The sequence below is a fragment of the Pseudopipra pipra genome, chromosome 19 (assembly GCF_036250125.1).
Source record: "Pseudopipra pipra isolate bDixPip1 chromosome 19, bDixPip1.hap1, whole genome shotgun sequence".
Taxonomy (NCBI): domain Eukaryota; kingdom Metazoa; phylum Chordata; class Aves; order Passeriformes; family Pipridae; genus Pseudopipra; species Pseudopipra pipra.
In genome coordinates, this window is record NC_087567.1 from 8831960 (window position 1) to 8848488 (window position 16529).

Here is a 16529-nt window from a genome sequence, read left to right on the forward strand (position 1 = left end):
GGTTAAAAAGAATTTGAACGGTACAGTAGATGTAAAAACAAAACCGAACCCCAAACAAACAAACAAAAAAACCCAACCAAAACAAGTTCAGTTGTTGAAATGAACCATTGTTTTTCATTAAATGTTTTATTTGAAATCAGCTTTTGTACATAAAGTTCAGTAATATGAAACCTGCCATGATGGGTGTCCAGTCATTCTGTGCAGAGGCCTCGAGCAGCACCTGCACAAACTTTGTTCTGCATGACTTCTAAGATTTGGATACATGTTCTCTGCCAGATTGTTCCAGCTTTATTTAAGGTACCTCCATAAATTTCCAGGTTTTTAGCCAGATTATAACAACTTTCATTCTCCTTTCTTGGGGTAGAGCTGAATACCCGAGATGGATCTTTAAGTTGTGCTTTACTGTTTAGAACTGTGATTTATAGCACTGCAAGTGAAACACATCCCTGGGGATGGCAGTTACAGAACCAAGACTTGGGTAATTTTTACGTGCAAGTGGTTAATGTTTCAAACATTTTATAAAATAGTTTATATGGAGCGAAGTTTGAATTGGTGTTGGCTTAAAATATCCCTCTGTGGGACGGCAGAGGACAGATTCTCCAGGTCCTGTGGGACAAAACAAGGTAGGAATTGCATTGCTTGGCCAAGTGGTGACTGTGGAATGGCAGACCTGGAAACCTTCTCCTATGTTGGGAATAATTCAGTGCAGGATGAGGCTGCTGTAGGCTGGTACACTCCCATCTCTCACGTTGTCAAGGTTCTCATCTGGCCTTTGGTGTGTCCATGGCAGGTTTTACTGATGGTTTGTATTTGCTGATCACAAAGGGTCTGTGAACCCTGAGCTGGAACCTAACCTGATTTGAATATTTAATTCAATGCATTAAAAACTGTATTCAGAGGTGTTAGATGGATTGGAGTTGGTCACCTTCAGTGTACAGTGCTTGGAGTGTGTCTTGAATGTAGTCCTTGAGTTTTGGGGGGTGGGGTGAGGATTCCCTGCCTGGAATGAAGCAGTTGCCAACAATTTGAGGTGTTCTGATTATTTACCTAATCAACAAAACCAAACCCCCAAACCAGCAGTCTGATTTTACCTTTGGCAATACAGCAGCCATTCTGTGAGGGCAGTTTTGACAATGCTGTTCCAAGTTAAGTATTTCTTAATTCACAGAAATTTGGTGCCATCATGGAGCAGTGCTTGGCTGGAGGTGTTCCCGTGGGACCAGACCCTGTTACAGATCTGACACTGCTTTCACATCGAGGAAAACACAGGCTTTGGAGTAGGTAAGTCCTTCCCTGACTCTTTCCTGCTTTAGGCTGCTTGGTTTGAGAGTGAAGCTGCAACTCCTGAGGAGAAACACCCGGCCCCTCGTCATGAGGAAAATTCATGTGAGTGATGTGTTTGTGAGGGAGAGCTGCCAAGTCAGCAGCTTTCCTTACTGCTTTCACAAGTTAATTTTCCTTTAAAAGGGACCAAATAACTGGAACAGGCTCCAGGTAAAGCAGAACTAAGGGAATGAAGTAAATCTGTTAGTCCAACGTGGACTTTATTTGAAGGTGATTAAGTATCTCTGCTGCTCCCTCAGTAACACTGGCCAAAAACTGCTGCTGGGTAAGAGCTGCACCAGTGAATGCACCAGGAAGGGATGGAAACAGTAAAATGGAGAAGGGACAGATCAGCTTTGATGGAATATTCAGGGAAGGACTTTATAGATGCTGTAACAAATTTTATAAAAAGAAGGGGAAAATTATTTTTGTGAGAAATGTCAGTCAGAATCTGAACTTTGGCTGGAAATAAAGGGAAGTGCACAGGTGAGAAATGTGGAAAGAAAGTGTTCAGGACTCCTGAGAGACAGAAGATGAAAAAAATGGAAAAAAAAAAATTAATGGAGAGAAGCTCTTAAAGATGGGTGTGGTGCTCTAGAAAACATGTTCTTATATTGTTAGAACACCGTGATGCTCAGCTTTATGCCCCAATAAATAACTTCCTAGACCAGACACGGTTAAGGGATAAAACTTTATTTTAAAAAAAATTCAAATTTCACTTGACACATAAGTCTTAGTTGAGGTAAGTGACTGTACTAGCTTAGGAAAACAACGTTCAGGGTCGGGTTTCTAAGCCGTTAACACTCTGTTGCTTGCAGGGCTCCAAGAGCCAGAGGTGCAAATTGTACAGCAAGTGTCAAGTTTTCCATCCAGCTGAACTCTGCTGTGGAAGAAGGGGATTTGCACCCTTTAGTTCAAGCCTCTTCCACTTCTTGAGTACTTTGTTCCTTCAGTGCTGGGTCTCTTGCCCTGAGACTCTTGGCTCCTGCCCCGTTCACAAGGTGCGGCTGCAAGAGGTGGCTCCAAGTACCTCATTTGCAATTTGGACAGTGAGGCTTGTGCTGAGTTAAAACAAAAAACAAAACCACCACAAGAACAACAACAGAAGAACCCACCACTGGCAAACTGCCCTTGTTCAACATCCAGCTAAAGCCTGAAGGCAGAAAACTCTTCTGAGCCGCCCTCAGCTCTCCAGGGCAGCAGCTGGGGCCTCTCATGGCCCTTCACAGTCATTTCAGCTGCTTTTATGTGTGTTCTGAACAAACTGACACGGCCTTGCCACCTCTGGAAGTACCTGAATTCAAGGATTAAGCTTTATTTTCTAATATGTAAGTAAATATCCTGCAGAATCTACAGCCCCTCCAAAAGCAGATGCAAAGGTACCTGACCCGGCGGTACCTCGCAAATGTGGATATTCACAATTTTAGTTTCCACGTGGTAAAAGTACTAAGTTCCAACTAGTACCTGATACCTGAAGTGTGTTAAGTAAAACTGCCAGCACTACTACATGGAGCAAGATCTAAGTCTGCTGCTACCTGGAGTGCCAGCCCAGCCCTCTCTGAGCAGGGCTGGCACTGTTTCATCTACTAAACCTTATAATAGTAATAAAGTATGGAAAATACTCTTCACAGGAGAATTAAAGGAACACTGAAAGCACAGGATAAGCCAGTATCCTCTCAATCCCTAACACTGAAATAGCTGAGCTTGAAAAACTAAGAGTACTGCAGGCTTTTTGTTGCTAACACTGGATAATCTGACCTGAAGGGAGTCCAGTCTTCCTCCCTTCATGTCTTAAAGCAAATTCCAACCTAACTCTGCTATGTGCAGGTTCTTTGCACCCATCTGAATCTACACACATTTTCTTGTAAATGGTGTAAACACCAACAGCCATTTTTGTCTGAAATTCTTGTACCCTGCTAGAGATGCCTGGGGAAAAATGCAGGCAGGGTGGCTGATCTTTTTGTACTGACAGTGTGAGGATGGGGGATGTTAATTCAGTGTAAAATAAGCTTTTTATGCTTTAAGCTTATTATGGTGTAACATAGAGGGTGTAACATAGTGCCACTGAAAGCAAAAGGGCAGTATGATTGTCTAGGCTTTATAAAAATATTGCTATTCTAACATAAAATATATTTAATTTTAATTGAACTTGAGGTAAGAAGCCCCTCAGTGAGTGTTACTTTAATATAACCTTTAAATCCAGTAACATTCAGTCTTTTGACCAGGAGTAGGCTCTCTTTGATAAGCTCATTCTCAATCTTAGTTGCTCCTTGGAGGAAACAGGTCTAACTTTACATAACTTCTGAACTCAAAGTCATTTATTTCATACTAATTCCTTATCCCACCCTACTCCATGGAGGGGACAGCTGAATTACCACCCTCTCTTCAGTTCTCTCTGCAGGTGGGGTCTGCCTGAAGCCCCTGCCCCTTATCTCAGGTGGATCTCCAGCAGCAGTCCCAGCCTGGACCACACACCTGCACTCCTGCCCATGACTGCAGGGCATTCCCAGGCAGCAATTTGGGATTGCCAGGAATCCCACCCCTCACAACGGGCACTGCCAGCGTCTCTGTAGCTGGACAGTAGAGAGAAGGTTGTGCTGAGTGTCAGGAGGGCTCTGAGGAATCACAGCTGCCAATCCACACATCAAGCCCAGGCACCAAATCCCTGACACTTGCTGGGGCAGAGGCTGCACAGGAATTGTAATTAGGGAAGACTTTCAGAGCAGATCAGGATCACATCCTGCTCCGGGAATCGGTCTGGCTGAGGCAACATGAGCATCACCATGCAGCTACTCTAGAAAACATATTCCAAGTGACAACACAGACAACAGTTCAAGAAATACCAGAATAAGGCACTTGAGTGATTCAGTAACAGGCTGGCTCCATGTCTGGACAGGCTGGCTCAGTGTCCCTGCTCAGAGGGACGAGCGGTACCGTGCGGGGAAAGGGCTGCAGGCAGAGCCCACTGTCCATTCCCTCCTAAGGCAGCAGCGTGTAACAGGAAGCATGGCAGGACTCTGCTCTAAATACTGTGCTCTCTCTGGGTGGTATAAATACAACTTTGGTCCACTACCACCCCCAAATGCTCATCTCACAAAGTTAACTCTACACAACACACGTACCCTGAGACGAGAGTACAATGAAATACTGACACAAATCAAGTCTGGAGGAAGAAAGGGAAAGGTCTGATGGACTGCTTAAATTAGTTTGCCTAAGCAAATGCCTGCTTCTAGCTTTTTCCAGAGTAACAAATCCAATGTTTCACAATTATTGTTTAAATGAATCCAGTAGGAAGTACAATATAGTGGAGTTCAAGTACTATAAAGACAGGTTTTTGTTACCAGATTGTTGTCAAACAGCTGGAAACCCAGGTTTTAACCTTACACTTTACAGCAAGAACAAAAAATCTCCTTTAGTCACTGCTAAAACACCAAAACCTTCCATCCTGGGTATGAAAATGAACACCCAAAATACAAAGAGCCACAGCACTGATCGAGTACCCAGTCAAAGACCACTTCTCTGTTGTTGGAGCTGATGGTCACTCGGAGCTTGAAGTTCCCTCCCTCGTTGCTGCAGGGCCCCAACTGCACAACTTCCATGTCGAACGTCACGGTGGAGCCCGAGGTGACAGCAGGCAGCTGGTTTGTCATCTCCTTCCCGTTCACAAACACTGCCCCTGAAACAGTCAGCACATCTAACAGCATCCCTCACTTTCTCCCTGTTTTCTGCAGGCAAACGGGGAAGTAACCCCGCTGCATTTGGTGCTGCACATCGAGCAGGCTGCAAGAACTGCGAGCAGGAGATCTGTGATCTCACCCGAGATTTTTAACTGCACCAGCAGCATCTCCTTAGGAGCTGCTCGTCCGTTCCCCAGGGATGTAAAGAACCCGGGGCTGTGTGTTTTGGGCAGGGATCCCACGCTCCAGACTCACCATTGGTGCTGATGCACACGGCTTTGTCCCGCTGCAGGGAGTCGAAGCCGTTCTGCTGCTCCACACACACCCCCAGGCTGTCCCGCCGGTCTGGCTGACCCACAGTTTCAATCCTGCCGAGCAAAAGGGTAAATCAGACCCTAAAGCTTTAAATCAAAACATACCCCGACATCCAGACTGTCACACCAAACCCCTGTTCTGTGTGCTCAACAAATGCATCCAAACTTTTAGGGAGATTGGCCAAAATGACCAAAATTCCTACCAGTTTTCCCAGAAGCTCCACAGAGCAACAATATTAAACTGTACAAAGCATAAACATGCTTCCTGCAGACTTTCAGTGCTACTTAATAATTTTTTCCACTGTCACAGCTTAGAAATTATCTTCAGAAATGATTTCCAGTTGTCTGAAGGAACGAATACACACAAATCTGCAATCAACTACACCAGGTTTCTGGGCAGCATCACACATTATGGCCAGACAGCTGGAGTTTCAGCAAGGATTTACTAGGCACAACTTAAACAGGTTTTTTGAGCCCTGCCATGTTCTGCTATAATAGGATGAGGGTGTTGGGTTGAGCTTTTTTAATAAATCAGCTCGATGCAGATGTGTGCTAAAAGCAATGCCTAGAAGAGCATTTACAAGTCTGGCTTCTGCTCAGCTGCATTTAGGATTGCATGCTGGGCAAGACTGAAGAAAAGGCAAACAAGTTGTGCAAATGAGCAGGGACTCAGTTTCCTCTGGGCCCCAGGGGCTGCACAGTTTGTACACCCAAGGGCTCTTCTGCATTTGAATCCTTTGTCTTCTACTGCCACCTCTCAAAGGTGCTAAATCCTACTTTGGAGAGAGCCTGAGTGACTCAGGAAACTCAGGTGGTCTTTTCTAGAAAGTAAACCAGTGGTTATTTTCACTGCAGTTTGAGAGACTGGCACTGATACATGGTTGTAGCCAAACAACAGGAAAACTTCAGCAAAGCTTTCAAGAACCAGCAGTTAAAGTGGGCAGTGGACTGGCACACAAGGGGTTAACTCCTTCGAGACAAACAGGGACGATAAAATTGGAACCATGTTTTACTTTTGCACTCCATTAGGTTTTTCAGTCCCCTGGGAATGTCACTAAGAGAGAGAAAAAAAAAAAAGCAGAGAAAAGAAAAAGAAATCTCAAAGAAGCTTTTGCTTTGGAAGGGATCCACAGTGTTTTCACAGAGCAACTTTAAATGAGATTTCAAATTCATTTTGTTGCTCTGCTTTAGATTTTAAACTTGAGTTACTGGTGAAGCTTCATAAACAGCCATTTATCTGTAAACTTTGTGCATAAGGTAACACTGATTCATTCCATCCCTTAGTTAAAGGAGCATTTCCTGAGTTTTGGGTTGGACATAAGTGTTTGCACAGTCACAAGAATCACCAAAAATGCATAACCATAAACCCACTATGATTGTGATCCCTGGGAGTTAAAATTTTTAAGAGTCCCCAGAATACATTGTGGGAATGCTGCTCAGTGGGATAAGGTTCAATCCCTTCTCCCACCCCAAATGCTGCAAAAGAAGGCCTGGCTCTGTCACTGCAGCACAGGCACTGACCCAGTCAGCCACCCCCAGCTGGCCTTTGCCTCAGAGCACAGAGAAGTCAGCCTGGGGGGGTCCCAGGGGCTCCCCCTGTGTCAGCTCTCAGCAGGGTTGTGGGGGGCTCCTGACAAAGGCAGTGGGATCATCACAGGGCATCTGCTGGGAGATCCCAAACCACCAGCCTGGACAGAGGGACTGTGGCTGCCACTGCAAACAAAGCCTTAGAGAGATGCAGAGCACATCACTGTGGAGAAACATCCCCCTTCCCAAGGGCAGCTCCCTGAAGGCTGCAAAGGAACAGGATGAGACTTGACCTCAAGCAGGGATGTTTTCCCACAGCTCCTCCAAGTGCTTCACCTCAGGACAACTGTCACAGTCTGGCTTTAAAAAGCAGATCCAAAGCACTGTGTTTGTCACAGCTTCTCTTTCCACTGACTTTCCACCCTGTGCCTGGGTCCTGAACACAGAACACGCAGCTGCTCCACAAACACCTGAGCAGAACCTCGCTCTCCTGGTCTGCTCTGCAAGCCCCTCATCCCTGCAGAGTAACTCCCTTGTGTCCCAGCAGATGGAGAAAGCCAAGCACCGAGTGCTGCATCTCCCTGCTCAGCACAATCTCTCACACTTCCACACAAGGAGCTCCTCTTGGACCTTGGAAGAGGAACACAACCCATTTCCAGTCTTAAGATTCCTGTCACAGCAGTTCTTGTGGACAGTTGCTTGTTTGTGCTCTGCCATCCTGAAACAATCTCCCCTTGGAGGGAAGGCCACGTTACCAAAATGTGAAGCAAAAGATTTTCATGTGCTACCAATAAAAAAAGATAAAAGGCACTGGTCTGAGAGGGAACCAAGGGAAACCTCAGGGTTCTGCCTTTAATTTCACAGGCATTTCTGAGCCAAGAGAAGTTAAATCTAGCAACAGATTTCAAATGAAAGCTTTAGATCTTTTTATCTCATCTCAGACAGGGCAACCAAACACATCCTCACACTACAACCACCTGAAGTTCAGATAATCCATTATCAGGAAGGGCAAAATGAAACACCATGGAATAAGTTACAAAAATATCATCAACAGCCCCTTCTAATTGCCTTTGGGGGTTGCCTGCTGTACAGCAAGTAGTTTTATTTAACCAGGGAAAGGTGAAATAAAGCTTCAGAGTCTCTGAGGCCTCTAATTACAACTGACATATCCACAAGGACATTCCTCATACCCCATTAAACAGCATCATCTCAGGGACAGGAGGACAGGCAGCAAACCTGCCAAGGGTTTTAATCATGTTCTGTGTCAAATGGAAAGCCTTAATTTCACAAGATCCCTTCCCCACTCTGGATTTTCTAATGCCAGTTTCCAGCAGTGCCCTGACCAGCACTAACTATCTCAGACGTTAAAGACATTGGTGCCAGACTGTCATCCCAACAGCACATCCAAGGTTTTCATGTCCAAAGCCTGTGGACAGTGTGGGAAGGAGAGCACTGCCTGGCCCAAGGTTAAACAGCAAAGCTCCACTGCCTTCAGCCAGGAACAGCTGCTATGAACTCCAGGAAGTTCAACATTCCAGACATTCGCTCAGCACGGGCTGTATTTTACCATCCCTCAGGAGTTCACTCATCTCTGTTTTACTCAAGTGCAAGTCCTACACAAACATCAGGTGTTTTCCTACAAAGCCAGGCAGGAAAGGGAATTGAGCCTTCACACAGACACTCCACCGTGACGGGGTTGAGCTGATGCACAACTCAAACATGCCCCAGGGCTACACACAGCTCAGGTGTGACAGCTCAGGGGGTGCACCAGACAACAGCCACCCAAGAAGTACTTGCCTGAAGGTCAAGGTTTGCCCACAGAAATAGGTGGGAGCTTTGGAGTAGAGGACCCCACACGACTGGGAATCATTCCGAAGCGCGATGTTCCTCCGACTGCTCAGGCTGTAACCCTCCAAACCAGCTGTCCACTCTTCAAAGAAAACAAACAAAACCCATGAAAAGTGTGAATCCCAACTCAGTTCTCTCCTGTCTGTGCAAAAAGTCAATCACAACATCCACTCAGCCCACCTCTGATGCAGCTTAAGCTGAACTAAAGACAGGGGCTGGGTTTGCCTTTTCCTGATGGAGAGATTTGTTTTTCAAATAAACTGCGGCTACAAAAAGTATTTCCCAGCTCAGAGTTCGCCAGAAGTTCAATTTGCTGCAATCCCTGCCAGGTGATACTGCAGGCAAAGGAAAACCTTCGTCACCCACTGCCCTTAAAAACTCGCAAGTGAAGAGAATATTTAGGTTTTTCCCTCTCCAAGAGAAGAGCTTGTTGGGAGCTGTAGGTCATCAAAAACGCTTAGTTTGGGGTGGGGGAGAAGGAAAAATAATGCTTTACTCCTGGCTCACTGATGCTTTCAAAGGCTAAGCAGTGAATGAGAGGCTCGCTGAGTGTCCCTCACGGTGGGAAGCAGAGAATGAACTGCAGGACAGAGGGACAGTCCATTGTGTTACACACCCCCCCCAGCCAAGGACACCCCTCAGCACACCAAAAGCAGCTCTGTCCAGCTGAAGACCTGCAGGAGTTGGCTCTCCAAGGGTTTGGGGTGAGCAGCACCCAGGGCAGTACCGTGTGGCACCAGCGTGGTGCGGCCGAGCTGGGGGACACTCCAGGGGCTCCACTCCTGCCGCCCGTCCCCGCGGGCGCACACCCGGAACTGGTAATCCACGTGGGGGTCCAGGTGCAGCACCATGAACTCCGTCTCCGAGCCCACGTACACGTCCTCGAAGGGGCTGGCGGTGCCCTTGCGGAACTGCAGCCGGTAATCCTGGGGGGTGAAGTCCTCCTCCACCTGCACAACAGCCACTGCCCTCAGAAAGGGCCCCTCGGCTCTGCCCTTTGCCCCTGGAGGGGCACATCTGAGGGTGGAGCTGCAGGGGACCAACCCACGAGGTATTTCAGTGCCTTGTGGGAAACAACATCACTGTCCGAACCAACTGATACCAAAAGAAGTACCACAATTACTCAATTACAGTTTAAAAGTATCTACAGGAGAAGAAACATTTAAAAGAAGACTTTTTAAACTAGCAAGATATATTATTATATATCTGGCTAGATTCTGCAGATACCATTCAAATATAGATACATCTGGCTAGATTATGCAGATACCATTGAAATATAGATACATCTGGCTAGAAACTCAGGGAACTCCTCTGCAGCACAGAAAATCACCCCCCACGTGACAGCAGTGCCCACTGCCTGTGGGTTTATAACCTGAGCCCACATCCTTCACACATGAAGGGTGGCCAACCAAGGGCTGGCTGTTGCTAGAACAACAAAAGTTTGTTTGATGCTGCCAAGGAGCCCAGAGCTGTCCAACAACAACCAAACCACATCAGACCACAGCAGTGGTTTACTCAAAAATGGTCTGCCTGTTGAAAAGAAAGGCTACTGGACTAACTAACCACAATATTATTTCTCTTTCTACCCACTGCACCTCCCACAGAACACAAACACATTTAGGTGTAAAAGCACAACAGAACAGGTTCAGCCTCATCCTGGGTGTGCTAAAGCATCTTCAAAGGGAACTAAAGCATCACTTCAGCAGTGGAGTTCAGCCCCACTGTGCTTGGCTGTTCCTGCCACACAAACCAACCACTCCCACAGCACAACAGGAATGTGGAAATCACCTGCCAGAAACACCCCCCAGCAGTTCTGGCTCTTGTTTGTACAACAGCATCACACAGATTACACTCTAATGTTTATTTGTTTAGCGGGAAGAGCACAGGAAGGAGTTGTTTCCTGCTTGTCCAGCACCTGGCCCTTGCTCAAGCACACAAAGCAGAGGTAGCAGGATCTCAGCTGCCCCTCCCAACCTTCCCACTCACAGGGAGGACACTGAGGCAGAGGAGCACGTTGGCCCTTTCTACCTGCAGGTGGGAACAGGAGGAGTCCAAGAGCAAGAGTCCAACCCACAAGTGTCACTGCCAGGCAGACAAACCCCAGCACCAACCACACCAGCACTACAACCACACCATTGCCATAAAAAAACTCTTTTGAAGTTTCTAACTACACACTGGAGTGGACCAGTCCTTGGAAGGCAGTAGAGAATTCAGAAAGAAAGTGGACTGTTCAGTTCTTTCAGTAAGAGTCAATCTAAAGGATTGTCACACAGGATATTTTACCTACCTTACACCAGCGGACTAAAATACCCCCAGGCTTTTCCACAAACTCCTCCAGCTGCACAGGTGGGCGAGATGCCACAGTTCCATGTCTGAATATCTGATTTTTCAGTATGGTAAGGAGGCAGTCATCCAGCTGGGCAGACAGACAAGGCACATCAACCAAGGAGGGCACTTCTGGTAAGCTGAGAAAGGAAAGTTTGCTGTAATGAGAGGGGCCAGCTCCTGCAAATCCATATTTCATCCATGCACTCGAATCTGGGCAGATTTGCAAAGAGAGAACAGCTGCAGAAATTGGCTCGTGCAGTCCAAACTTAAAAGACTCAGCAAACACTGTGTTTGAGCCCCAACCAGACTGTCTGTTTCTCAGTAAATACTCTGCAACACAGGCTGTTCCACAAGGAGTGGCTTCACCGCTCCCAAATAAACAGCCTCTATTTCTACAGAGCATATGGAGGGTGAAAACCACTCCGTTCTGTGAGTGCCAGCCCCACTGAAAGTCTGTGAAACGAACAGGACAGCAACACTTCCAGTGAATCTTTGAAGGCAGTGGAGCAGAAAGCTTTTGTTGCAGAGGAGAAAAGATGCCCTGCACAAGAAGGGCACACGTGCTGCTGCCTCAGATCACCTCAGGGTGTCGTGTCTTACCTATCTAGCTGGATGTGTAAAGCTTTTTTTGTGAAGTTGCAAAGTTTCTCATTCTCTTGTCCCACATCTCCATCGACTGCACTCTCCCCTGCAACCAAACAGCAAAAATATTCCTCATGAGACAAGGGCCACAAAAGGCATTCCTTGCTTCAAAGAATAACCAGTTCTGACATGAGCAGCCAATTAAACATGAAGCATCCTCAGCACTTTTGCTAGTCTTAGCTAGAAAATACAATTATAGTTAACAACAGAAAGCCTATCTAGCAACTTTTGAAGCTCTCAAAGCTCCCTGTAGACACACCCCATAACAGATGTAATAATTTGCCTCAGGTCTCAGACGGTAGCAGAACTGGGGTCAGATGCCAAAAATCAGGGTTATTAATCCCTTCACCTGCTTTAAAGGAAGAAAAAAGCAAAGCACCTTCACTGATCAGAAAATAAAAAAGAGGTGCTTAAAAAGCAAGGAATAGTTTCAACCATTGTTTGCTAGAATTAAAATGGTAACTATTGTCATGGTGAAGGGAGTAATCCATGCATTAAAGCGTGGGGATAAACAAAAGTATTTTCCTGAGCTTTCCATATAAAGTAGCATCCCACACTCAGCTTACAGAGACATGTGCTCCAGTCTCCAGCCTGATGAGTTTACAGTAATTCACAACATCAGCAAGCTCAGTCCTTCTCCTGATGGAGGATTACACCCGTTACAAAGCTCTGAAGGAAAGCACACGTCACAGTTGGCAGCAGGAGGTTTAATAACCACGGAGGTTTAACTCCTTTCTGACTCAGCTGCAGTGTGAGCTCGTCCTGCCCACAGGGTCAGGGATGTGCTGTGCAGGGGACCAGGGCATGGAAGTGCAGAGTCAGTCAGGTTCTCAGGAGACCTCACAGAACTCACATAAAACACCAGCAATCTTTGCCACCACCCTGATTCAGTAACCTGAGATTTAAAATAAAACTGAGGTGACTCCCAGCTGTCCCAGAGCTGTGGTGATGGACAAAACCCCCAAAAATTAATCCATAAATGTTGTCCCTACTCCTGTGAGCAGGCACAGAGCTCCCAAGCCAGCACACACAAAGTTGGAGGCTGAGGGGAGCTGGGAGCTTTCCCACCCCTGGGACACAGCTCAGTGTGCCTCAGCTCCAGGACTGAGCTCATGTTGAAAGAAAGTTAAAGTTGAGACACGAGAACAATGCAAGGAAACTGCCAACACACTCATGGCTCAGACACGCTCCCAGTAAGTTCTGCAGTGTGGGGAAAACAGGCAACAGTGACATTCCTTTCTGCAGAGGTATTCAGCACCAGCAGGGCACAGGCTGGCCCTGACAGCAATATTCCACATGTCCATTTGTGTCTGCCTCGTCCACAGACTTTTTGGAAGAATTTTCCCCATACAGTGGCCGTTTCATTCCTGATGTTCCCCATCCACAGTGAATGCAGTCACGCCCAGCAGGATAATCTGCTTGTTTCAGTAAGACAGAAACAACTTATCCACCAACAGAGACACTTTACTGTAATGGTACCCAAGATGTATTTTATTTCAAAGTAGCCTGACAGAATCCTCTGTCTGTCCTGGAGAGGCACTGAACACCTCTGCAGTGAGACATTTCCCCAGAACTTCCTGCCCTTTAGGAGAGGCTACACTGACACATGTACACCCCAGGACTGGAGTGAAACATTAAAATACAGGTTTGTAGGAGACAACGTTGATCAGCTCTTCACCACATCTACCAGCTTAAACCTTTCCCCAACATTTGGTTTGAGAGAAATCCAAAATGAGCCAAATACACTGATAACAACAGGAACATTCCAGGCTTTGCCAGACACACACTGGGAGCAGAGCTCAGGCCCAGCCCCAGGTGCTGCCTTACCTTCCCTGAGCAGATCATCGGCCGTGCTCACCCCGTGCTCGATCAGCTTCTGGCACTCATCCAAGGGCTTGATGCTCTCCTGCTCTATGACATCCACCTCCTGCAGCAGGGACAGCAGCCTCTCATCCAGCAGCTTCTTCAGCGTCCCTTTCAAATCGTTAAAATGTTGCTCAAGCACATCCCTGGTCAGTGTTGCACTCTCTTTGATCTGAATTCAGATAACGGGAGAGAAGGGTTCAGGATAAAAGGCAAGGGCCACACACATCTTTTCCTGAACTACCTCATCTACATCTGCTGGAGAAAAGCTGCTGAGTGAAGTCAGCTCAAAAAAACGACCACTAGCAGTTAACAAATTAGTGCAGTCATTTTTTAGTACACACACAGCAGGGAGGGAGGCAAAGAAACCAGCCTGGAGGAGGGGAAGAGCATATTAACTAAGCAAAATACAAACTGGGTCACAGGAACTTCAACAAAGGAGTTTTTCTTGTCAAAAAAATCCAAATGCCCTGTAGGTCTTCTCCCCGCTGCCCCTCAAAAAAACCCACTGCTGTAATCCTACACTCTGCCATCACATACTCCGTGGAAAGAAAACGGTATCAGGCTTTTAGAAGACTATCCAGGAGCACTTTTCCAGGCCCTATAATTTTTAAAATCCTCCTAAAACTGCCTTCTTTTCAATTTTGTTCAAATATCTGCCTTTGGGTGAACACCAAGCCTGGTTTGACTCCGGAAGAACCAGACCACAGAAGGTTCTACAAGTGCTTATTAAAATGGTTGCAAACTTGCTGAATCTGACTTTTAGGGAAGAAAACACACTTGGAATGTCCCTGAGCCAAAGATGCAAAAGTCAGGGGTAAACACCTCCCTACGAACGATTTTTCTAAGTCCCACACACAAGGAAATTCTGCAACGTGCTCAGATCTCACTACACATAATTTAGAAGCACAGACAAGCAACTCAGGAAGCTCTCTGGTTAGGTAAACTAAATTTCCTCTTCAAGTAATATTCATGAAGCTCTGCAGCTGCCACACAGCTCGGTTTCCCTTCTTGTGTTATTTCAATGCTTGGGGGTAAAAAAGGAAGTATTTAGCTTTGTGAAGGGGTGGGGTGAAGGAAGGCAGAACAGCCACTTCTCTAAGCCCATTACAGGCAGCTCAGCCTCAAAATTAGATACTCCTCGCCCTGCAAAAGAGGAAATGCAAGTCCCTGGACACACAGAGCTGTGGAAAAATCACGTTCCATTGGTCCAGAGGAAAAGGATGCAACGGAAGCGATCCATTCACATCGGCCCCCAGATGATAAAGCTCCCACTGTCTGAACCCCAGGGAACTCCTGGATGTGTGATCCTTTGTGGACAAAACAGCCCGTGGTCCTGAAGGTGGAAAGAGAGAAAACAGAAGGGTGCACAGGGCAAAGGAATTCCCCCTGAGAGGAAAGGGAAAGGTGAGGTAACTGCACACTCACAGCCACTGCACAAAGGGCTCCCCCTCAGCTCCCTCTGAGCCATCAGGCAGCACTTCGAGAGGACAAGGTTTGGATTAAAGACAGCCATGCACGATTCATTTTCTTAAGCAGCCTGTGGTTTCAACAGTGACTAATTTAATGCACAGTGAGCACCCACACGCACCCGGGGCAGGGCACTCCCCCAGCAGACTCACAGCAGCTTCCTACACTAACGGAATCTGCTCCAGAAAAACTACCAGGGCGCCACAGAAACATTCTCTGACCTTGGTTTTGTTTGGTTTTTTTTAATTTACTCCTTGCAGAGCTGACTCAAAGATAGTAAGGCACTGCTCCTAGTCTACAACCCCCAGAGTGCTCAGGGGTGCCTCGGCAGAGGAGCCAGTGTGACTCTCCCTGCCCACACCTGCCTATCTCATCCTGCATCTCCCACTGGTACAGTCCCAAGGAAAACCCTGCCCCGGCTCCAGCGCAGAGCCGCAGACGAACCAGCCAACCTGGAATGTTGGCAGCGTTCGTACCTGACCCACGGAGTACGTGACCCACGGAGAGCGGGGCATGGGGACAGCAGAGCTCGGGGGGCATCCCGGCCAGAGGGCAGCTTGCCCGGCAGGGACCTGATGTGACGGGATGGCGATGGGTGTGACACTGCTATTAAATCAGACTCAGCATCCCAGCTAGTTCAGAAAAAGTACTCCTTTATACATCGTTATCCTTGCCTGGGAAACCTCCCTATAATCCCAGATAACGAGGCTCAGCGCAGTAACAGATACCAGCTCACATCCCTTTCCTCCAGGCACTTCCCACATCTCCCATTCCCGCATCTCCCAGCTCCAGCATCCACACGCGGGTCCCGCGGGGCTCCCACCGGTGGCTCCGGGGTCATGGAAAAACACACGGCTCGGGATGGGAGCGGCCCGGGGTCCCCGGTGCCCCGGGGGAGTCCCCGGTGCCGCCACCCCCCCCCGGGGACACCGTGCGGGCAGAGCCGCGGGCGGGGCAGCCCCGCACAGCCCGTCCCGCTCCCCACCTGCTGCCGCGCCTGGTGCAGCCCCCGCAGGCGCTGCTGCAGCTCCCGGCGGTAGCTCCGCGCCGCCTCGATGCTCTCCCGGGCCTCCTGCAGCAGCAGCAGCCGCGCCTCGGCCTCGCCGGCGGCCTCCATGGGCACGGCGGCACCAGCAGGCGGGACGGGCGGGGATCGGCCCCGGAAGGGCGGGGCGGGAAACGGGAGCGGGGCGCGGACCGGCGGGGTGACGTCAGCGGGGCGTGACATCACGGAGGGTGTGACGTGACGGGGAGAGTGAAGTCAACTGTGTGACGTCAGAGGGTGTGACGTCGGCGGCGTGCAGTACCGCGTGACGTCACGGCCGCGGCGGGAAAACCCGGCTGACAGTGGGAAGGGAGAAGGGGCGTGGCTTCGGCGAGAATGGGCGTGTTCTCTGGAAGAAGGGGCGCGGCCTCGGTGGAGAAGGGGCGTGGCCAGCGCGCGCCTGCCCTTCCGCGCGTCACGTGGTCCCGGCGGGGGCGGGGCCCGCGGCCGTTGGGCCGCGCGCGCGGGGCGGGCGGGTCACGTGGTACCGGG

At 48.4% G+C, this 16529-nt stretch overlaps 1 protein-coding gene across 1 annotated transcript; it reads right to left on the reverse strand.

The window, feature by feature from the left end:
- Positions 1–1995: 1995 nt before the first annotated feature.
- CRLF3 (cytokine receptor like factor 3) lies at positions 1996–16305 on the reverse strand. Its single transcript, XM_064676062.1, has 8 exons — positions 15978–16305; positions 13487–13694; positions 11618–11705; positions 10977–11154; positions 9417–9639; positions 8639–8771; positions 5256–5368; positions 1996–4999 (listed from the first exon to the last, which is right to left on the reverse strand). Exons 1-8 carry the CDS (start codon positions 16218–16220, stop codon positions 4746–4748), a joined length of 1440 nt encoding a protein of 479 aa, XP_064532132.1. The 5' UTR covers positions 16221–16305; the 3' UTR covers positions 1996–4745.
- Between the last annotated feature and the right edge of the window lie 224 nt (positions 16306–16529).